This window comes from Eubalaena glacialis, chromosome 19 (assembly GCF_028564815.1).
Source record: "Eubalaena glacialis isolate mEubGla1 chromosome 19, mEubGla1.1.hap2.+ XY, whole genome shotgun sequence".
Classification (NCBI taxonomy): Eukaryota; Metazoa; Chordata; class Mammalia; order Artiodactyla; family Balaenidae; genus Eubalaena; species Eubalaena glacialis.
The window spans coordinates 43,879,961-43,902,887 of NC_083734.1; the positions used below are offsets into that span (position 1 = coordinate 43,879,961).

General features: G+C 40.5%; 6 protein-coding genes across 6 annotated transcripts; all 6 read left to right on the plus strand.

Annotated features, from left to right (window-relative positions):
- Positions 1-1,636: 1,636 nt before the first annotated feature.
- LOC133080301 (keratin, high-sulfur matrix protein, B2A-like) lies at positions 1,637-2,053 on the plus strand. The gene has a single exon (XM_061176201.1). It carries the CDS (start codon positions 1,637-1,639, stop codon positions 2,051-2,053), a length of 417 nt encoding a protein of 138 aa, XP_061032184.1.
- A 3,156-nt stretch (positions 2,054-5,209) lies between these two features.
- Positions 5,210-5,626, plus strand: LOC133080333 (keratin, high-sulfur matrix protein, B2A-like). The gene has a single exon (XM_061176234.1). The coding sequence runs from the start codon at positions 5,210-5,212 to the stop codon at positions 5,624-5,626; it is 417 nt and encodes a 138-aa protein (XP_061032217.1).
- Positions 5,627-8,782: 3,156 nt separating this feature from the next.
- Positions 8,783-9,199, plus strand: LOC133080359 (keratin, high-sulfur matrix protein, B2A-like). The gene has a single exon (XM_061176266.1). The coding sequence runs from the start codon at positions 8,783-8,785 to the stop codon at positions 9,197-9,199; it is 417 nt and encodes a 138-aa protein (XP_061032249.1).
- Positions 9,200-12,355: 3,156 nt separating this feature from the next.
- Positions 12,356-12,772, plus strand: LOC133080452 (keratin, high-sulfur matrix protein, B2A-like). Its single transcript, XM_061176353.1, has one exon. The coding sequence runs from the start codon at positions 12,356-12,358 to the stop codon at positions 12,770-12,772; it is 417 nt and encodes a 138-aa protein (XP_061032336.1).
- Positions 12,773-15,928: 3,156 nt separating this feature from the next.
- On the plus strand, positions 15,929-16,345 carry LOC133080836 (keratin, high-sulfur matrix protein, B2A-like). The gene has a single exon (XM_061176930.1). It carries the CDS (start codon positions 15,929-15,931, stop codon positions 16,343-16,345), a length of 417 nt encoding a protein of 138 aa, XP_061032913.1.
- A 3,156-nt stretch (positions 16,346-19,501) lies between these two features.
- On the plus strand, positions 19,502-19,918 carry LOC133080453 (keratin, high-sulfur matrix protein, B2A-like). The gene has a single exon (XM_061176354.1). The coding sequence runs from the start codon at positions 19,502-19,504 to the stop codon at positions 19,916-19,918; it is 417 nt and encodes a 138-aa protein (XP_061032337.1).
- Positions 19,919-22,927: the final 3,009 nt, after the last annotated feature.

A 22,927-nucleotide genomic window follows, 5' to 3' on the forward strand; every position in this document is an offset into this window, starting at 1 on the left:
GTCATACCACCTCACATCCATTTGAATGGCTACTCTCAAAAAACTCAAAGTGTTGGCAAGGACGTGGAAAACTTGGAACCCCTGTGCACTGCTGGTGTGACTGTAAAATGATACTCCCACTATGGGAAACCGTATGGCAGTTACTCAAAAAATCAAAAATAGAATTACCATATGATCCAGCAGTTCTACTCCTAGGTGTATACCCGAAAGAATTGACAGCATGGTCTGGAAGAGATATTTGTACACCCATGTTCCTGGCAGCACTAATTGCAAATAGCTAAAAGGGGGAAGCAACCCAAGTGTCATCGAGGGATGAATGGATAAACAAATGGTGGAACAAGCATACAATGGAATCCTATTCAGCCTTAAAAAGGAAGGAAATTCTGTCATATTCTACAATGTGGATGAATCTCGAGGACATTACGCTGAGTGAAATAAGCCAGTCACAAAAAGATAAATACTGTATGATTCAACTTACATGAGGTACAAAGAGCAGTCAAATTCATCAAAACACACATTAGAATGATGACTGCCAAGAGCTTGGGGAGGGGAGAATGGGAGAGTGGTTGTTTGATGGATATAGAGTTTCAGTTGCGTAAGACAAAAAGAGTTCTGGAGATTGATTGCACAACAATGTGAATATGCTTAACACTAGTGAACTGTACACTTAAAAATGGTTAAGATGGTAAATTTTATGTTATGTGTATTTTATTACAATTAAAAATTTTTTAAATAAATAGGTATAGGAGACCCCAACTTTACTAAGCAAGACAATATATGTGTACATACACTGGTGTATGTTTGCACAAGCAGGGAGAAATGTGTCAAAGTACGTGCACCAAAAGTATTAATATTGATTATCTCTGAAGTACTAGTCTTGGAAGGGATGTGTATGTTTTGGGGAAAGGAGGAAGAACATTAAATTTTCTTTATATGCCTGCCTACTGTTTGACTTCTTAAAATGCGTATTTATTACTAGCATATGATTTTTAATTTAGTAGAGTCAGGAAACAATCCACAAGAAAAGTCATTAAGGGTTTCAGTTGGGAATATGTACATTGATAACAAAAATACTTGTTCGAGTTCTGAGGATCCTGTAACTTGCACAAACGGAACACAGAAAAGCATACTTCTTCTGATGTTGATGAATCAGGTGATAGCTCCCGTTTTGATGACACTAATGGTAGCCATTCCAAGTCAAGACGAATTGTTTACGAGATCATGGTCCTTAATTGAATGACCAGTTAGGAAGAGAATGTTCAGTTTAGATAAACTCTGCCTCAAGGTTGTCAAAGGACATTTATGACAAAGCAAGCCAGGGCAATGGTTGGCCCAAGTCTAGACTATCATGTGGCTTCCATAATGAGCCTTGGCTTGATCCAAAGGGCAAAGAAGAAACATAATGAGATTTAATTGAACAATGACCCAAGCAGTCCATTGAAAATGCTATTTATAACCTTAACAACTCAGGTATTAGCCAGTCAGAGACTGACTTCGCAATGGTATCAAGGAAAAATGCTAAATGTTAGGGAAATACACGGCTCTACAGGATATATAAAAGGCCAGACGTGGAAAGTGCGGCCAAAACTCAGAAACTTCTCTTAACAAGTCAACTCTCAACCTAACTCCTGACACCATGGCCTGCTGTTCCACTAGCTTCTGTGGATTTCCCATCTGTTCCACTGGTGGGACCTGTGGCTCCAGCTGCTGTCAGCCAACCTGCTGCCAAACCAGGTGTTGCCAGCCAACCTTCTGCCAGACCAGTGGCTGTGAGACTGGCTGTGGCATTGCTGGTAGCATTGGCTGTGGCCAGGAGGGAGGCAGTGGAGCTGTGAGCTGCCGCACCAGGTGGTGCCGACCTGACTGCCGCGTGGAGGGCACCTGCCTGCCTCCCTGCTGTGTGGTGAGCTGCACCCCCCCGTGCTGCTGCCAGCTGCACCATGCCCAGACCTCCTGCTGCCGCCCATCCTACTGTGGACGGTCCTGCTGCCGCCTAGCCTGCTGCTGCCAGCCCACCTGCTGTGAGCCCACTTGCTGGCAGCCCACCTGCTAAAAGCCAGGTTGCTGATTTTCAACTTGAAAGTTCAACTTCCAACTCAATCCATGAAGCAATTATCTCTTCAACCACCCCTGGACACTAACAAGTTCTTGAACTTTAATTGACTTTTTCTGAGGGGTTACCAAATATTGGGACTTCATAGACTTATCTGATTCCATTCAACACTAGAAAGATCTTGATCTCTCCACTAAGGCCACCAAAATACAAATTGGACCCAAGAAATGGGAAAGCAAGTTTGCCTTGGGATTGACCTTCAGCGAGCCTCCTCTCCACAGCTCAATGCTGCCAAAGCTGAGGAAGAACCATCTGTCCTTCTCAGACACATTCACCTCCTAAACTCCACCGTCTTGCAACTTTCACTTCCTATGAGAGGGGAATAATATAGCAAGGTCTAATAAATTATACATATTTGGTACGGCAAACATATCTCTTTTTCTTCATTGAGTGTCACCAAAAAGATTCTAATCTGACTTTGATATCCCGTGGTACTCTTCTTATACCATGTTAGGATATATGATCAAATCCAGGGGAGGTTAATCCCCATAAAGAGCACAAACTAAAAATATCTGAGGGTTTACTGAGGGAAAGGTATTCCATGCTCATGGCTGGAAGAATTACTATTGTTAAAATGTCCACACTACTTAAAGTAATCTACAGATTCAATGCAATCCTTATCAAAATTCCAATGGCATTTTCCAGGATATAACAAACAATCCTAAAATTTGTATGGAACCACAAAAGGCCCTGAATAGCCAAAGCAATCTTGAGAAAGAAGAACAAAGCTGGAGGCATCTCATGCTCTGATTTCAAACTACACTACAAAGTTACAGTAATCAAAACAGCATGGTACTGACCTAAAAGCAGACATATAGACAAATATGGAATAGAATAGAGAGCCCAGAATTAACCCTCACATATGTGGTCAAAAGATCTTCAACAGAGGTGCCAAGACCATTCAATAGGAAAGGGCAATCTTGTCAACAAATGGTGTTGGGAAAACCAGATGTCCACATGCAAAAAAATGAAGTTGGACCCTTATCTCAAAACGTCTACAAAAGTTAACTCAAAATAGATCAAAGGCTTACATATAAAAGCGAAAATTATAAAACTCGTTAAAGAAAACACAGAGGAAAATCTTCATGATATTGGATTTGGTAATGATGTCTTGGATATGACACCAAAAGAATAGACAATGAAAGTTAAGAAACAGGCAAACTGAACTAATTCAAAATTAAAAACTTCTCTGCATCAAAGGACACAACAAAATGAAAAGGCAATCTACTGTATGGGAGAAGGTATTTGCAAATCGTATATCTGATGAGGGGTTAATATTCCACAATATATAAAGAACTCCTACAACTCAACAACAAAACAAGAACAACAACAACAAAAAAAAACTGGGCAAAGGACATGAATGGACATATCGACGAAGAAGATATACAAATGGCCCAAAAACACATGAAAAGATGTTCAGTATCACTGATCATTAGGAAAGTGCAGACCAAAACCACAGTGTCATACCACCTCACATCCATTTGAATGGCTACTCTCAAAAAACTCAAAGTGTTGGCAAGGACGTGGAAAACTTGGAACCCCTGTGCACTGCTGGTGTGACTGTAAAATGATACTCCCACTATGGGAAACCGTATGGCAGTTACTCAAAAAATCAAAAATAGAATTACCATATGATCCAGCAGTTCTACTCCTAGGTGTATACCCGAAAGAATTGACAGCATGGTCTGGAAGAGATATTTGTACACCCATGTTCCTGGCAGCACTAATTGCAAATAGCTAAAAGGGGGAAGCAACCCAAGTGTCATCGAGGGATGAATGGATAAACAAATGGTGGAACAAGCATACAATGGAATCCTATTCAGCCTTAAAAAGGAAGGAAATTCTGTCATATTCTACAATGTGGATGAATCTCGAGGACATTACGCTGAGTGAAATAAGCCAGTCACAAAAAGATAAATACTGTATGATTCAACTTACATGAGGTACAAAGAGCAGTCAAATTCATCAAAACACACATTAGAATGATGACTGCCAAGAGCTTGGGGAGGGGAGAATGGGAGAGTGGTTGTTTGATGGATATAGAGTTTCAGTTGCGTAAGACAAAAAGAGTTCTGGAGATTGATTGCACAACAATGTGAATATGCTTAACACTAGTGAACTGTACACTTAAAAATGGTTAAGATGGTAAATTTTATGTTATGTGTATTTTATTACAATTAAAAATTTTTTAAATAAATAGGTATAGGAGACCCCAACTTTACTAAGCAAGACAATATATGTGTACATACACTGGTGTATGTTTGCACAAGCAGGGAGAAATGTGTCAAAGTACGTGCACCAAAAGTATTAATATTGATTATCTCTGAAGTACTAGTCTTGGAAGGGATGTGTATGTTTTGGGGAAAGGAGGAAGAACATTAAATTTTCTTTATATGCCTGCCTACTGTTTGACTTCTTAAGATGCGTATTTATTACTAGCATATGATTTTTAATTTAGTAGAGTCAGGAAACAATCCACAAGAAAAGTCATTAAGGGTTTCAGTTGGGAATATGTACATTGATAACAAAAATACTTGTTCGAGTTCTGAGGATCCTGTAACTTGCACAAACGGAACACAGAAAAGCATACTTCTTCTGATGTTGATGAATCAGGTGATAGCTCCCGTTTTGATGACACTAATGGTAGCCATTCCAAGTCAAGACGAATTGTTTACGAGATCATGGTCCTTAATTGAATGACCAGTTAGGAAGAGAATGTTCAGTTTAGATAAACTCTGCCTCAAGGTTGTCAAAGGACATTTATGACAAAGCAAGCCAGGGCAATGGTTGGCCCAAGTCTAGACTATCATGTGGCTTCCATAATGAGCCTTGGCTTGATCCAAAGGGCAAAGAAGAAACATAATGAGATTTAATTGAACAATGACCCAAGCAGTCCATTGAAAATGCTATTTATAACCTTAACAACTCAGGTATTAGCCAGTCAGAGACTGACTTCGCAATGGTATCAAGGAAAAATGCTAAATGTTATGGAAATACACGGCTCTACAGGATATATAAAAGGCCAGACGTGGAAAGTGCGGCCAAAACTCAGAAACTTCTCTTAACAAGTCAACTCTCAACCTAACTCCTGACACCATGGCCTGCTGTTCCACTAGCTTCTGTGGATTTCCCATCTGTTCCACTGGGGGGACCTGTGGCTCCAGCTGCTGTCAGCCAACCTGCTGCCAAACCAGGTGTTGCCAGCCAACCTTCTGCCAGACCAGTGGCTGTGAGACTGGCTGTGGCATTGCTGGTAGCATTGGCTGTGGCCAGGAGGGAGGCAGTGGAGCTGTGAGCTGCCGCACCAGGTGGTGCCGACCTGACTGCCGCGTGGAGGGCACCTGCCTGCCTCCCTGCTGTGTGGTGAGCTGCACCCCCCCGTGCTGCTGCCAGCTGCACCATGCCCAGACCTCCTGCTGCCGCCCATCCTACTGTGGACGGTCCTGCTGCCGCCTAGCCTGCTGCTGCCAGCCCACCTGCTGTGAGCCCACTTGCTGGCAGCCCACCTGCTAAAAGCCAGGTTGCTGATTTTCAACTTGAAAGTTCAACTTCCAACTCAATCCATGAAGCAATTATCTCTTCAACCACCCCTGGACACTAACAAGTTCTTGAACTTTAATTGACTTTTTCTGAGGGGTTACCAAATATTGGGACTTCATAGACTTATCTGATTCCATTCAACACTAGAAAGATCTTGATCTCTCCACTAAGGCCACCAAAATACAAATTGGACCCAAGAAATGGGAAAGCAAGTTTGCCTTGGGATTGACCTTCAGCGAGCCTCCTCTCCACAGCTCAATGCTGCCAAAGCTGAGGAAGAACCATCTGTCCTTCTCAGACACATTCACCTCCTAAACTCCACCGTCTTGCAACTTTCACTTCCTATGAGAGGGGAATAATATAGCAAGGTCTAATAAATTATACATATTTGGTACGGCAAACATATCTCTTTTTCTTCATTGAGTGTCACCAAAAAGATTCTAATCTGACTTTGATATCCCGTGGTACTCTTCTTATACCATGTTAGGATATATGATCAAATCCAGGGGAGGTTAATCCCCATAAAGAGCACAAACTAAAAATATCTGAGGGTTTACTGAGGGAAAGGTATTCCATGCTCATGGCTGGAAGAATTACTATTGTTAAAATGTCCACACTACTTAAAGTAATCTACAGATTCAATGCAATCCTTATCAAAATTCCAATGGCATTTTCCAGGATATAACAAACAATCCTAAAATTTGTATGGAACCACAAAAGGCCCTGAATAGCCAAAGCAATCTTGAGAAAGAAGAACAAAGCTGGAGGCATCTCATGCTCTGATTTCAAACTACACTACAAAGTTACAGTAATCAAAACAGCATGATACTGACCTAAAAGCAGACATATAGACAAATATGGAATAGAATAGAGAGCCCAGAATTAACCCTCACATATGTGGTCAAAAGATCTTCAACAGAGGTGCCAAGACCATTCAATAGGAAAGGGCAATCTTGTCAACAAATGGTGTTGGGAAAACCAGATGTCCACATGCAAAAAAATGAAGTTGGACCCTTATCTCAAAACGTCTACAAAAGTTAACTCAAAATAGATCAAAGGCTTACATATAAAAGCGAAAACTATAAAACTCGTTAAAGAAAACACAGAGGAAAATCTTCATGATATTGGATTTGGTAATGATGTCTTGGATATGACACCAAAAGAATAGACAATGAAAGTTAAGAAACAGGCAAACTGAACTAATTCAAAATTAAAAACTTCTCTGCATCAAAGGACACAACAAAATGAAAAGGCAATCTACTGTATGGGAGAAGGTATTTGCAAATCGTATATCTGATGAGGGGTTAATATTCCACAATATATAAAGAACTCCTACAACTCAACAACAAAACAAGAACAACAACAACAAAAAAAAACTGGGCAAAGGACATGAATGGACATATCGACGAAGAAGATATACAAATGGCCCAAAAACACATGAAAAGATGTTCAGTATCACTGATCATTAGGAAAGTGCAGACCAAAACCACAGTGTCATACCACCTCACATCCATTTGAATGGCTACTCTCAAAAAACTCAAAGTGTTGGCAAGGACGTGGAAAACTTGGAACCCCTGTGCACTGCTGGTGTGACTGTAAAATGATACTCCCACTATGGGAAACCGTATGGCAGTTACTCAAAAAATCAAAAATAGAATTACCATATGATCCAGCAGTTCTACTCCTAGGTGTATACCCGAAAGAATTGACAGCATGGTCTGGAAGAGATATTTGTACACCCATGTTCCTGGCAGCACTAATTGCAAATAGCTAAAAGGGGGAAGCAACCCAAGTGTCATCGAGGGATGAATGGATAAACAAATGGTGGAACAAGCATACAATGGAATCCTATTCAGCCTTAAAAAGGAAGGAAATTCTGTCATATTCTACAATGTGGATGAATCTCGAGGACATTACGCTGAGTGAAATAAGCCAGTCACAAAAAGATAAATACTGTATGATTCAACTTACATGAGGTACAAAGAGCAGTCAAATTCATCAAAACACACATTAGAATGATGACTGCCAAGAGCTTGGGGAGGGGAGAATGGGAGAGTGGTTGTTTGATGGATATAGAGTTTCAGTTGCGTAAGACAAAAAGAGTTCTGGAGATTGATTGCACAACAATGTGAATATGCTTAACACTAGTGAACTGTACACTTAAAAATGGTTAAGATGGTAAATTTTATGTTATGTGTATTTTATTACAATTAAAAATTTTTTAAATAAATAGGTATAGGAGACCCCAACTTTACTAAGCAAGACAATATATGTGTACATACACTGGTGTATGTTTGCACAAGCAGGGAGAAATGTGTCAAAGTACGTGCACCAAAAGTATTAATATTGATTATCTCTGAAGTACTAGTCTTGGAAGGGATGTGTATGTTTTGGGGAAAGGAGGAAGAACATTAAATTTTCTTTATATGCCTGCCTACTGTTTGACTTCTTAAAATGCGTATTTATTACTAGCATATGATTTTTAATTTAGTAGAGTCAGGAAACAATCCACAAGAAAAGTCATTAAGGGTTTCAGTTGGGAATATGTACATTGATAACAAAAATACTTGTTCGAGTTCTGAGGATCCTGTAACTTGCACAAACGGAACACAGAAAAGCATACTTCTTCTGATGTTGATGAATCAGGTGATAGCTCACGTTTTGATGACACTAATGGTAGCCATTCCAAGTCAAGACGAATTGTTTACGAGATCATGGTCCTTAATTGAATGACCAGTTAGGAAGAGAATGTTCAGTTTAGATAAACTCTGCCTCAAGGTTGTCAAAGGACATTTATGACAAAGCAAGCCAGGGCAATGGTTGGCCCAAGTCTAGACTATCATGTGGCTTCCATAATGAGCCTTGGCTTGATCCAAAGGGCAAAGAACAAACATAATGAGATTTAATTGAACAATGACCCAAGCAGTCCATTGAAAATGCTATTTATAACCTTAACAACTCAGGTATTAGCCAGTCAGAGACTGACTTCGCAATGGTATCAAGGAAAAATGCTAAATGTTAGGGAAATACACGGCTCTACAGGATATATAAAAGGCCAGACGTGGAAAGTGCGGCCAAAACTCAGAAACTTCTCTTAACAAGTCAACTCTCAACCTAACTCCTGACACCATGGCCTGCTGTTCCACTAGCTTCTGTGGATTTCCCATCTGTTCCACTGGTGGGACCTGTGGCTCCAGCTGCTGTCAGCCAACCTGCTGCCAAACCAGGTGTTGCCAGCCAACCTTCTGCCAGACCAGTGGCTGTGAGACTGGCTGTGGCATTGCTGGTAGCATTGGCTGTGGCCAGGAGGGAGGCAGTGGAGCTGTGAGCTGCCGCACCAGGTGGTGCCGACCTGACTGCCGCGTGGAGGGCACCTGCCTGCCTCCCTGCTGTGTGGTGAGCTGCACCCCCCCGTGCTGCTGCCAGCTGCACCATGCCCAGACCTCCTGCTGCCGCCCATCCTACTGTGGACGGTCCTGCTGCCGCCTAGCCTGCTGCTGCCAGCCCACCTGCTGTGAGCCCACTTGCTGGCAGCCCACCTGCTAAAAGCCAGGTTGCTGATTTTCAACTTGAAAGTTCAACTTCCAACTCAATCCATGAAGCAATTATCTCTTCAACCACCCCTGGACACTAACAAGTTCTTGAACTTTAATTGACTTTTTCTGAGGGGTTACCAAATATTGGGACTTCATAGACTTATCTGATTCCATTCAACACTAGAAAGATCTTGATCTCTCCACTAAGGCCACCAAAATACAAATTGGACCCAAGAAATGGGAAAGCAAGTTTGCCTTGGGATTGACCTTCAGCGAGCCTCCTCTCCACAGCTCAATGCTGCCAAAGCTGAGGAAGAACCATCTGTCCTTCTCAGACACATTCACCTCCTAAACTCCACCGTCTTGCAACTTTCACTTCCTATGAGAGGGGAATAATATACCAAGGTCTAATAAATTATACATATTTGGTACGGCAAACATATCTCTTTTTCTTCATTGAGTGTCACCAAAAAGATTCTAATCTGACTTTGATATCCCGTGGTACTCTTCTTATACCATGTTAGGATATATGATCAAATCCAGGGGAGGTTAATCCCCATAAAGAGCACAAACTAAAAATATCTGAGGGTTTACTGAGGGAAAGGTATTCCATGCTCATGGCTGGAAGAATTACTATTGTTAAAATGTCCACACTACTTAAAGTAATCTACAGATTCAATGCAATCCTTATCAAAATTCCAATGGCATTTTCCAGGATATAACAAACAATCCTAAAATTTGTATGGAACCACAAAAGGCCCTGAATAGCCAAAGCAATCTTGAGAAAGAAGAACAAAGCTGGAGGCATCTCATGCTCTGATTTCAAACTACACTACAAAGTTACAGTAATCAAAACAGCATGGTACTGACCTAAAAGCAGACATATAGACAAATATGGAATAGAATAGAGAGCCCAGAATTAACCCTCACATATGTGGTCAAAAGATCTTCAACAGAGGTGCCAAGACCATTCAATAGGAAAGGGCAATCTTGTCAACAAATGGTGTTGGGAAAACCAGATGTCCACATGCAAAAAAATGAAGTTGGACCCTTATCTCAAAACGTCTACAAAAGTTAACTCAAAATAGATCAAAGGCTTACATATAAAAGCGAAAACTATAAAACTCGTTAAAGAAAACACAGAGGAAAATCTTCATGATATTGGATTTGGTAATGATGTCTTGGATATGACACCAAAAGAATAGACAATGAAAGTTAAGAAACAGGCAAACTGAACTAATTCAAAATTAAAAACTTCTCTGCATCAAAGGACACAACAAAATGAAAAGGCAATCTACTGTATGGGAGAAGGTATTTGCAAATCGTATATCTGATGAGGGGTTAATATTCCACAATATATAAAGAACTCCTACAACTCAACAACAAAACAAGAACAACAACAACAAAAAAAAACTGGGCAAAGGACATGAATGGACATATCGACGAAGAAGATATACAAATGGCCCAAAAACACATGAAAAGATGTTCAGTATCACTGATCATTAGGAAAGTGCAGACCAAAACCACAGTGTCATACCACCTCACATCCATTTGAATGGCTACTCTCAAAAAACTCAAAGTGTTGGCAAGGACGTGGAAAACTTGGAACCCCTGTGCACTGCTGGTGTGACTGTAAAATGATACTCCCACTATGGGAAACCGTATGGCAGTTACTCAAAAAATCAAAAATAGAATTACCATATGATCCAGCAGTTCTACTCCTAGGTGTATACCCGAAAGAATTGACAGCATGGTCTGGAAGAGATATTTGTACACCCATGTTCCTGGCAGCACTAATTGCAAATAGCTAAAAGGGGGAAGCAACCCAAGTGTCATCGAGGGATGAATGGATAAACAAATGGTGGAACAAGCATACAATGGAATCCTATTCAGCCTTAAAAAGGAAGGAAATTCTGTCATATTCTACAATGTGGATGAATCTCGAGGACATTACGCTGAGTGAAATAAGCCAGTCACAAAAAGATAAATACTGTATGATTCAACTTACATGAGGTACAAAGAGCAGTCAAATTCATCAAAACACACATTAGAATGATGACTGCCAAGAGCTTGGGGAGGGGAGAATGGGAGAGTGGTTGTTTGATGGATATAGAGTTTCAGTTGCGTAAGACAAAAAGAGTTCTGGAGATTGATTGCACAACAATGTGAATATGCTTAACACTAGTGAACTGTACACTTAAAAATGGTTAAGATGGTAAATTTTATGTTATGTGTATTTTATTACAATTAAAAATTTTTTAAATAAATAGGTATAGGAGACCCCAACTTTACTAAGCAAGACAATATATGTGTACATACACTGGTGTATGTTTGCACAAGCAGGGAGAAATGTGTCAAAGTACGTGCACCAAAAGTATTAATATTGATTATCTCTGAAGTACTAGTCTTGGAAGGGATGTGTATGTTTTGGGGAAAGGAGGAAGAACATTAAATTTTCTTTATATGCCTGCCTACTGTTTGACTTCTTAAAATGCGTATTTATTACTAGCATATGATTTTTAATTTAGTAGAGTCAGGAAACAATCCACAAGAAAAGTCATTAAGGGTTTCAGTTGGGAATATGTACATTGATAACAAAAATACTTGTTCGAGTTCTGAGGATCCTGTAACTTGCACAAACGGAACACAGAAAAACATACTTCTTCTGATGTTGATGAATCAGGTGATAGCTCACGTTTTGATGACACTAATGGTAGCCATTCCAAGTCAAGACAAATTGTTTACGAGATCATGGTCCTTAATGGAATGACCAGTTAGGAAGAGAATGTTCAGTTTAGATAAACTCTGCCTCAAGGTTGTCAAAGGACATTTATGACAAAGCAAGCCAGGGCAATGGTTGGCCCAAGTCTAGACTATCATGTGGCTTCCATAATGAGCCTTGGCTTGATCCAAAGGGCAAAGAAGAAACATAATGAGATTTAATTGAACAATGACCCAAGCAGTCCATTGAAAATGCTATTTATAACCTTAACAACTCAGGTATTAGCCAGTCAGAGACTGACTTCGCAATGGTATCAAGGAAAAATGCTAAATGTTAGGGAAATACACGGCTCTACAGGATATATAAAAGGCCAGACGTGGAAAGTGCAGCCAAAACTCAGAAACTTCTCTTAACAAGTCAACTCTCAACCTAACTCCTGACACCATGGCCTGCTGTTCCACTAGCTTCTGTGGATTTCCCATCTGTTCCACTGGTGGGACCTGTGGCTCCAGCTGCTGTCAGCCAACCTGCTGCCAAACCAGGTGTTGCCAGCCAACCTTCTGCCAGACCAGTGGCTGTGAGACTGGCTGTGGCATTGCTGGTAGCATTGGCTGTGGCCAGGAGGGAGGCAGTGGAGCTGTGAGCTGCCGCACCAGGTGGTGCCGACCTGACTGCCGCGTGGAGGGCACCTGCCTGCCTCCCTGCTGTGTGGTGAGCTGCACCCCCCCGTGCTGCTGCCAGCTGCACCATGCCCAGACCTCCTGCTGCCGCCCATCCTACTGTGGACGGTCCTGCTGCCGCCTAGCCTGCTGCTGCCAGCCCACCTGCTGTGAGCCCACTTGCTGGCAGCCCACCTGCTAAAAGCCAGGTTGCTGATTTTCAACTTGAAAGTTCAACTTCCAACTCAATCCATGAAGCAATTATCTCTTCAACCACCCCTGGACACTAACAAGTTCTTGAACTTTAATTGACTTTTTCTGAGGGGTTACCAAATATTGGGACTTCATAGACTTATCTGATTCCATTCAACACTAGAAAGATCTTGATCTCTCCACTAAGGCCACCAAAATACAAATTGGACCCAAGAAATGGGAAAGCAAGTTTGCCTTGGGATTGACCTTCAGCGAGCCTCCTCTCCACAGCTCAATGCTGCCAAAGCTGAGGAAGAACCATCTGTCCTTCTCAGACACATTCACCTCCTAAACTCCACCGTCTTGCAACTTTCACTTCCTATGAGAGGGGAATAATATAGCAAGGTCTAATAAATTATACATATTTGGTACGGCAAACATATCTCTTTTTCTTCATTGAGTGTCACCAAAAAGATTCTAATCTGACTTTGATATCCCGTGGTACTCTTCTTATACCATGTTAGGATATATGATCAAATCCAGGGGAGGTTAATCCCCATAAAGAGCACAAACTAAAAATATCTGAGGGTTTACTGAGGGAAAGGTATTCCATGCTCATGGCTGGAAGAATTACTATTGTTAAAATGTCCACACTACTTAAAGTAATCTACAGATTCAATGCAATCCTTATCAAAATTCCAATGGCATTTTCCAGGATATAACAAACAATCCTAAAATTTGTATGGAACCACAAAAGGCCCTGAATAGCCAAAGCAATCTTGAGAAAGAAGAACAAAGCTGGAGGCATCTCATGCTCTGATTCCAAACTACACTACAAAGCTACAGTAATCAAAACAGCATGGTACTGACCTAAAAGCAGACATATAGACAAATATGGAATAGAATAGAGAGCCCAGAATTAACCCTCACATGTGTGGTCAAAAGATCTTCAACAGAGGTGCCAAGACCATTCAATAGGAAAGGGCAATCTTTTCAACAAATGGTGTTGGGAAAACCAGATGTCCACATGCAAAAAAATGAAGTTGGACCCTTATCTCAAAACGTCTACAAAAGTTAACTCAAAATAGATCAAAGGCTTACATATAAAAGCGAAAACTATAAAACTCGTTAAAGAAAACACAGAGGAAAATCTTCATGATATTGGATTTGGTAATGATGTCTTGGATATGACACCAAAAGAATAGACAATGAAAGTTAAGAAACAGGCAAACTGAACTAATTCAAAATTAAAAACTTCTCTGCATCAAAGGACACAACAAAATGAAAAGGCAATCTACTGTATGGGAGAAGGTATTTGCAAATCGTATATCTGATGAGGGGTTAATATTCCACAATATATAAAGAACTCCTACAACTCAACAACAAAACAAGAACAACAACAACAAAAAAAAACTGGGCAAAGGACATGAATGGACATATCGACGAAGAAGATATACAAATGGCCCAAAAACACATGAAAAGATGTTCAGTATCACTGATCATTAGGAAAGTGCAGACCAAAACCACAGTGTCATACCACCTCACATCCATTTGAATGGCTACTCTCAAAAAACTCAAAGTGTTGGCAAGGACGTGGAAAACTTGGAACCCCTGTGCACTGCTGGTGTGACTGTAAAATGATACTCCCACTATGGGAAACCGTATGGCAGTTACTCAAAAAATCAAAAATAGAATTACCATATGATCCAGCAGTTCTACTCCTAGGTGTATACCCGAAAGAATTGACAGCATGGTCTGGAAGAGATATTTGTACACCCATGTTCCTGGCAGCACTAATTGCAAATAGCTAAAAGGGGGAAGCAACCCAAGTGTCATCGAGGGATGAATGGATAAACAAATGGTGGAACAAGCATACAATGGAATCCTATTCAGCCTTAAAAAGGAAGGAAATTCTGTCATATTCTACAATGTGGATGAATCTCGAGGACATTACGCTGAGTGAAATAAGCCAGTCACAAAAAGATAAATACTGTATGATTCAACTTACATGAGGTACAAAGAGCAGTCAAATTCATCAAAACACACATTAGAATGATGACTGCCAAGAGCTTGGGGAGGGGAGAATGGGAGAGTGGTTGTTTGATGGATATAGAGTTTCAGTTGCGTAAGACAAAAAGAGTTCTGGAGATTGATTGCACAACAATGTGAATATGCTTAACACTAGTGAACTGTACACTTAAAAATGGTTAAGATGGTAAATTTTATGTTATGTGTATTTTATTACAATTAAAAATTTTTTAAATAAATAGGTATAGGAGACCCCAACTTTACTAAGCAAGACAATATATGTGTACATACACTGGTGTATGTTTGCACAAGCAGGGAGAAATGTGTCAAAGTACGTGCACCAAAAGTATTAATATTGATTATCTCTGAAGTACTAGTCTTGGAAGGGATGTGTATGTTTTGGGGAAAGGAGGAAGAACATTAAATTTTCTTTATATGCCTGCCTACTGTTTGACTTCTTAAAATGCGTATTTATTACTAGCATATGATTTTTAATTTAGTAGAGTCAGGAAACAATCCACAAGAAAAGTCATTAAGGGTTTCAGTTGGGAATATGTACATTGATAACAAAAATACTTGTTCGAGTTCTGAGGATCCTGTAACTTGCACAAACGGAACACAGAAAAACATACTTCTTCTGATGTTGATGAATCAGGTGATAGCTCACGTTTTGATGACACTAATGGTAGCCATTCCAAGTCAAGACAAATTGTTTACGAGATCATGGTCCTTAATGGAATGACCAGTTAGGAAGAGAATGTTCAGTTTAGATAAACTCTGCCTCAAGGTTGTCAAAGGACATTTATGACAAAGCAAGCCAGGGCAATGGTTGGCCCAAGTCTAGACTATCATGTGGCTTCCATAATGAGCCTTGGCTTGATCCAAAGGGCAAAGAAGAAACATAATGAGATTTAATTGAACAATGACCCAAGCAGTCCATTGAAAATGCTATTTATAACCTTAACAACTCAGGTATTAGCCAGTCAGAGACTGACTTCGCAATGGTATCAAGGAAAAATGCTAAATGTTAGGGAAATACACGGCTCTACAGGATATATAAAAGGCCAGACGTGGAAAGTGCAGCCAAAACTCAGAAACTTCTCTTAACAAGTCAACTCTCAACCTAACTCCTGACACCATGGCCTGCTGTTCCACTAGCTTCTGTGGATTTCCCATCTGTTCCACTGGTGGGACCTGTGGCTCCAGCTGCTGTCAGCCAACCTGCTGCCAAACCAGGTGTTGCCAGCCAACCTTCTGCCAGACCAGTGGCTGTGAGACTGGCTGTGGCATTGCTGGTAGCATTGGCTGTGGCCAGGAGGGAGGCAGTGGAGCTGTGAGCTGCCGCACCAGGTGGTGCCGACCTGACTGCCGCGTGGAGGGCACCTGCCTGCCTCCCTGCTGTGTGGTGAGCTGCACCCCCCCGTGCTGCTGCCAGCTGCACCATGCCCAGACCTCCTGCTGCCGCCCATCCTACTGTGGACGGTCCTGCTGCCGCCTAGCCTGCTGCTGCCAGCCCACCTGCTGTGAGCCCACTTGCTGGCAGCCCACCTGCTAAAAGCCAGGTTGCTGATTTTCAACTTGAAAGTTCAACTTCCAACTCAATCCATGAAGCAATTATCTCTTCAACCACCCCTGGACACTAACAAGTTCTTGAACTTTAATTGACTTTTTCTGAGGGGTTACCAAATATTGGGACTTCATAGACTTATCTGATTCCATTCAACACTAGAAAGATCTTGATCTCTCCACTAAGGCCACCAAAATACAAATTGGACCCAAGAAATGGGAAAGCAAGTTTGCCTTGGGATTGACCTTCAGCGAGCCTCCTCTCCACAGCTCAGTGCTGCCAAAGCTGAGGAAGAACCATCTGTCCTTCTCAGACACATTCACCTCCTAAACTCCACCGTCTTGCAACTTTCACTTCCTATGAGAGGGGAATAATATAGCAAGGTCTAATAAATTATACATATTTGGTACGGCAAACATATCTCTTTTTCTTCATTGAGTGTCACCAAAAAGATTCTAATCTGACTTTGATATCCCGTGGTACTCTTCTTATACCATGTTAGGATATATGATCAAATCCAGGGGAGGTTAATCCCCATAAAGAGCACAAACTAAAAATATCTGAGGGTTTACTGAGGGAAAGGTATTCCATGCTCATGGCTGGAAGAATTACTATTGTTAAAATGTCCACACTACTTAAAGTAATCTACAGATTCAATGCAATCCTTATCAAAATTCCAATGGCATTTTCCAGGATATAACAAACAATCCTAAAATTTGTATGGAACCACAAAAGGCCCTGAATAGCCAAAGCAATCTTGAGAAAGAAGAACAAAGCTGGAGGCATCTCATGCTCTGATTCCAAACTACACTACAAAGCTACAGTAATCAAAACAGCATGGTACTGACCTAAAAGCAGACATATAGACAAATATGGAATAGAATAGAGAGCCCAGAATTAACCCTCACATGTGTGGTCAAAAGATCTTCAACAGAGGTGCCAAGACCATTCAATAGGAAAGGGCAATCTTTTCAACAAATGGTGTTGGGAAAACCAGATGTCCACATGCAAAAAAATGAAGTTGGACCCTTATCTCAAAACGTCTACAAAAGTTAACTCAAAATAGATCAAAGGCTTACATATAAAAGCGAAAACTATAAAACTCGTTAAAGAAAACACAGAGGAAAATCTTCATGATATTGGATTTGGTAATGATGTCTTGGATATGACACCAAAAGAATAGACAATGAAAGTTAAGAAACAGGCAAACTGAACTAATTCAAAATTAAAAACTTCTCTGCATCAAAGGACACAACAAAATGAAAAGGCAATCTACTGTATGGGAGAAGGTATTTGCAAATCGTATATCTGATGAGGGGTTAATATTCCACAATATATAAAGAACTCCTACAACTCAACAACAAAACAAGAACAACAACAACAAAAAAAAACTGGGCAAAGGACATGAATGGACATATCGACGAAGAAGATATACAAATGGCCCAAAAACACATGAAAAGATGTTCAGTATCACTGATCATTAGGAAAGTGCAGACCAAAACCACAGTGTCATACCACCTCACATCCATTTGAATGGCTACTCTCAAAAAACTCAAAGTGTTGGCAAGGACGTGGAAAACTTGGAACCCCTGTGCACTGCTGGTGTGACTGTAAAATGATACTCCCACTATGGGAAACCGTATGGCAGTTACTCAAAAAATCAAAAATAGAATTACCATATGATCCAGCAGTTCTACTCCTAGGTGTATACCCGAAAGAATTGACAGCATGGTCTGGAAGAGATATTTGTACACCCATGTTCCTGGCAGCACTAATTGCAAATAGCTAAAAGGGGGAAGCAACCCAAGTGTCATCGAGGGATGAATGGATAAACAAATGGTGGAACAAGCATACAATGGAATCCTATTCAGCCTTAAAAAGGAAGGAAATTCTGTCATATTCTACAATGTGGATGAATCTCGAGGACATTACGCTGAGTGAAATAAGCCAGTCACAAAAAGATAAATACTGTATGATTCAACTTACATGAGGTACAAAGAGCAGTCAAATTCATCAAAACACACATTAGAATGATGACTGCCAAGAGCTTGGGGAGGGGAGAATGGGAGAGTGGTTGTTTGATGGATATAGAGTTTCAGTTGCGTAAGACAAAAAGAGTTCTGGAGATTGATTGCACAACAATGTGAATATGCTTAACACTAGTGAACTGTACACTTAAAAATGGTTAAGATGGTAAATTTTATGTTATGTGTATTTTATTACAATTAAAAATTTTTTAAATAAATAGGTATAGGAGACCCCAACTTTACTAAGCAAGACAATATATGTGTACATACACTGGTGTATGTTTGCACAAGCAGGGAGAAATGTGTCAAAGTACGTGCACCAAAAGTATTAATATTGATTATCTCTGAAGTACTAGTCTTGGAAGGGATGTGTATGTTTTGGGGAAAGGAGGAAGAACATTAAATTTTCTTTATATGCCTGCCTACTGTTTGACTTCTTAAAATGTGTATTTATTACTAGCATATGATTTTTAATTTAGTAGAGTCAGGAAACAATCCACAAGAAAAGTCATTAAGGGTTTCAGTTGGGAATATGTACATTGATAACAAAAATACTTGTTCGAGTTCTGAGGATCCTGTAACTTGCACAAACGGAACACAGAAAAGCATACTTCTTCTGATGTTGATGAATCAGGTGATAGCTCACGTTTTGATGACACTAATGGTAGCCATTCCAAGTCAAGACGAATTGTTTACGAGATCATGGTCCTTAATTGAATGACCAGTTAGGAAGAGAATGTTCAGTTTAGATAAACTCTGCCTCAAGGTTGTCAAAGGACATTTATGACAAAGCAAGCCAGGGCAATGGTTGGCCCAAGTCTAGACTATCATGTGGCTTCCATAATGAGCCTTGGCTTGATCCAAAGGGCAAAGAAGAAACATAATGAGATTTAATTGAACAATGACCCAAGCAGTCCATTGAAAATGCTATTTATAACCTTAACAACTCAGGTATTAGCCAGTCAGAGACTGACTTCGCAATGGTATCAAGGAAAAATGCTAAATGTTAGGGAAATACACGGCCCTACAGGATATATAAAAGGCCAGACGTGGAAAGTGCGGCCAAAACTCAGAAACTTCTCTTAACAAGTCAACTCTCAACCTAACTCCTGACACCATGGCCTGCTGTTCCACTAGCTTCTGTGGATTTCCCATCTGTTCCACTGGTGGGACCTGTGGCTCCAGCTGCTGTCAGCCAACCTGCTGCCAAACCAGGTGTTGCCAGCCAACCTTCTGCCAGACCAGTGGCTGTGAGACTGGCTGTGGCATTGCTGGTAGCATTGGCTGTGGCCAGGAGGGAGGCAGTGGAGCTGTGAGCTGCCGCACCAGGTGGTGCCGACCTGACTGCCGCGTGGAGGGCACCTGCCTGCCTCCCTGCTGTGTGGTGAGCTGCACCCCCCCGTGCTGCTGCCAGCTGCACCATGCCCAGACCTCCTGCTGCCGCCCATCCTACTGTGGACGGTCCTGCTGCCGCCTAGCCTGCTGCTGCCAGCCCACCTGCTGTGAGCCCACTTGCTGGCAGCCCACCTGCTAAAAGCCAGGTTGCTGATTTTCAACTTGAAAGTTCAACTTCCAACTCAATCCATGAAGCAATTATCTCTTCAACCACCCCTGGACACTAACAAGTTCTTGAACTTTAATTGACTTTTTCTGAGGGGTTACCAAATATTGGGACTTCATAGACTTATCTGATTCCATTCAACACTAGAAAGATCTTGATCTCTCCACTAAGGCCACCAAAATACAAATTGGACCCAAGAAATGGGAAAGCAAGTTTGCCTTGGGATTGACCTTCAGCGAGCCTCCTCTCCACAGCTCAATGCTGCCAAAGCTGAGGAAGAACCATCTGTCCTTCTCAGACACATTCACCTCCTAAACTCCACCGTCTTGCAACTTTCACTTCCTATGAGAGGGGAATAATATAGCAAGGTCTAATAAATTATACATATTTGGTACGGCAAACATATCTCTTTTTCTTCATTGAGTGTCACCAAAAAGATTCTAATCTGACTTTGATATCCCGTGGTACTCTTCTTATACCATGTTAGGATATATGATCAAATCCAGGGGAGGTTAATCCCCATAAAGAGCACAAACTAAAAATATCTGAGGGTTTACTGAGGGAAAGGTATTCCATGCTCATGGCTGGAAGAATTACTATTGTTAAAATGTCCACACTACTTAAAGTAATCTACAGATTCAATGCAATCCTTATCAAAATTCCAATGGCATTTTCCAGGATATAACAAACAATCCTAAAATTTGTATGGAACCACAAAAGGCCCTGAATAGCCAAAGCAATCTTGAGAAAGAAGAACAAAGCTGGAGGCATCTCATGCTCTGATTTCAAACTACACTACAAAGTTACAGTAATCAAAACAGCATGGTACTGACCTAAAAGCAGACATATAGACAAATATGGAATAGAATAGAGAGCCCAGAATTAACCCTCACATATGTGGTCAAAAGATCTTCAACAGAGGTGCCAAGACCATTCAATAGGAAAGGGCAATCTTGTCAACAAATGGTGTTGGGAAAACCAGATGTCCACATGCAAAAAAATGAAGTTGGACCCTTATCTCAAAACGTCTACAAAAGTTAACTCAAAATAGATCAAAGGCTTACATATAAAAGCGAAAACTATAAAACTCGTTAAAGAAAACACAGAGGAAAATCTTCATGATATTGGATTTGGTAATGATGTCTTGGATATGACACCAAAAGAATAGACAATGAAAGTTAAGAAACAGGCAAACTGAACTAATTCAAAATTAAAAACTTCTCTGCATCAAAGGACACAACAAAATGAAAAGGCAATCTACTGTATGGGAGAAGGTATTTGCAAATCGTATATCTGATGAGGGGTTAATATTCCACAATATATAAAGAACTCCTACAACTCAACAACAAAACAAGAACAACAACAACAACAAAAAACTGGGCAAAGGACATGAATGGACATATCGACGAAGAAGATATACAAATGGCCCAAAAACACATGAAAAGATGTTCAGTATCACTGATCATTAGGAAAGTGCAGACCAAAACCACAGTGTCATACCACCTCACATCCATTTGAATGGCTACTCTCAAAAAACTCAAAGTGTTGGCAAGGACGTGGAAAACTTGGAACCCCTGTGCACTGCTGGTGTGACTGTAAAATGATACTCCCACTATGGGAAACCGTATGGCAGTTACTCAAAAAATCAAAAATAGAATTACCATATGATCCAGCAGTTCTACTCCTAGGTGTATACCCGAAAGAATTGACAGCATGGTCTGGAAGAGATATTTGTACACCCATGTTCCTGGCAGCACTAATTGCAAATAGCTAAAAGGGGGAAGCAACCCAAGTGTCATCGAGGGATGAATGGATAAACAAATGGTGGAACAAGCATACAATGGAATCCTATTCAGCCTTAAAAAGGAAGGAAATTCTGTCATATTCTACAATGTGGATGAATCTCGAGGACATTACGCTGAGTGAAATAAGCCAGTCACAAAAAGATAAATACTGTATGATTCAACTTACATGAGGTACAAAGAGCAGTCAAATTCATCAAAACACACATTAGAATGATGACTGCCAAGAGCTTGGGGAGGGGAGAATGGGAGAGTGGTTGTTTGATGGATATAGAGTTTCAGTTGCGTAAGACAAAAAGAGTTCTGGAGATTGATTGCACAACAATGTGAATATGCTTAACACTAGTGAACTGTACACTTAAAAATGGTTAAGATGGTAAATTTTATGTTATGTGTATTTTATTACAATTAAAAATTTTTTAAATAAATAGGTATAGGAGACCCCAACTTTACTAAGCAAGACAATATATGTGTACATACACTGGTGTATGTTTGCACAAGCAGGGAGAAATGTGTCAAAGTACGTGCACCAAAAGTATTAATATTGATTATCTCTGAAGTACTAGTCTTGGAAGGGATGTGTATGTTTTGGGGAAAGGAGGAAGAACATTAAATTTTCTTTATATGCCTGCCTACTGTTTGACTTCTTAAAATGCGTATTTATTACTAGCATATGATTTTTAATTTAGTAGAGTCAGGAAACAATCCACAAGAAAAGTCATTAAGGGTTTCAGTTGGGAATATGTACATTGATAACAAAAATACTTGTTCGAGTTCTGAGGATCCTGTAACTTGCACAAACGGAACACAGAAAAGCATACTTCTTCTGATGTTGATGAATCAGGTGATAGCTCACGTTTTGATGACACTAATGGTAGCCATTCCAAGTCAAGACGAATTGTTTACGAGATCATGGTCCTTAATTGAATGACCAGTTAGGAAGAGAATGTTCAGTTTAGATAAACTCTGCCTCAAGGTTGTCAAAGGACATTTATGACAAAGCAAGCCAGGGCAATGGTTGGCCCAAGTCTAGACTATCATGTGGCTTCCATAATGAGCCTTGGCTTGATCCAAAGGGCAAAGAAGAAACATAATGAGATTTAATTGAACAATGACCCAAGCAGTCCATTGAAAATGCTATTTATAACCTTAACAACTCAGGTATTAGCCAGTCAGAGAC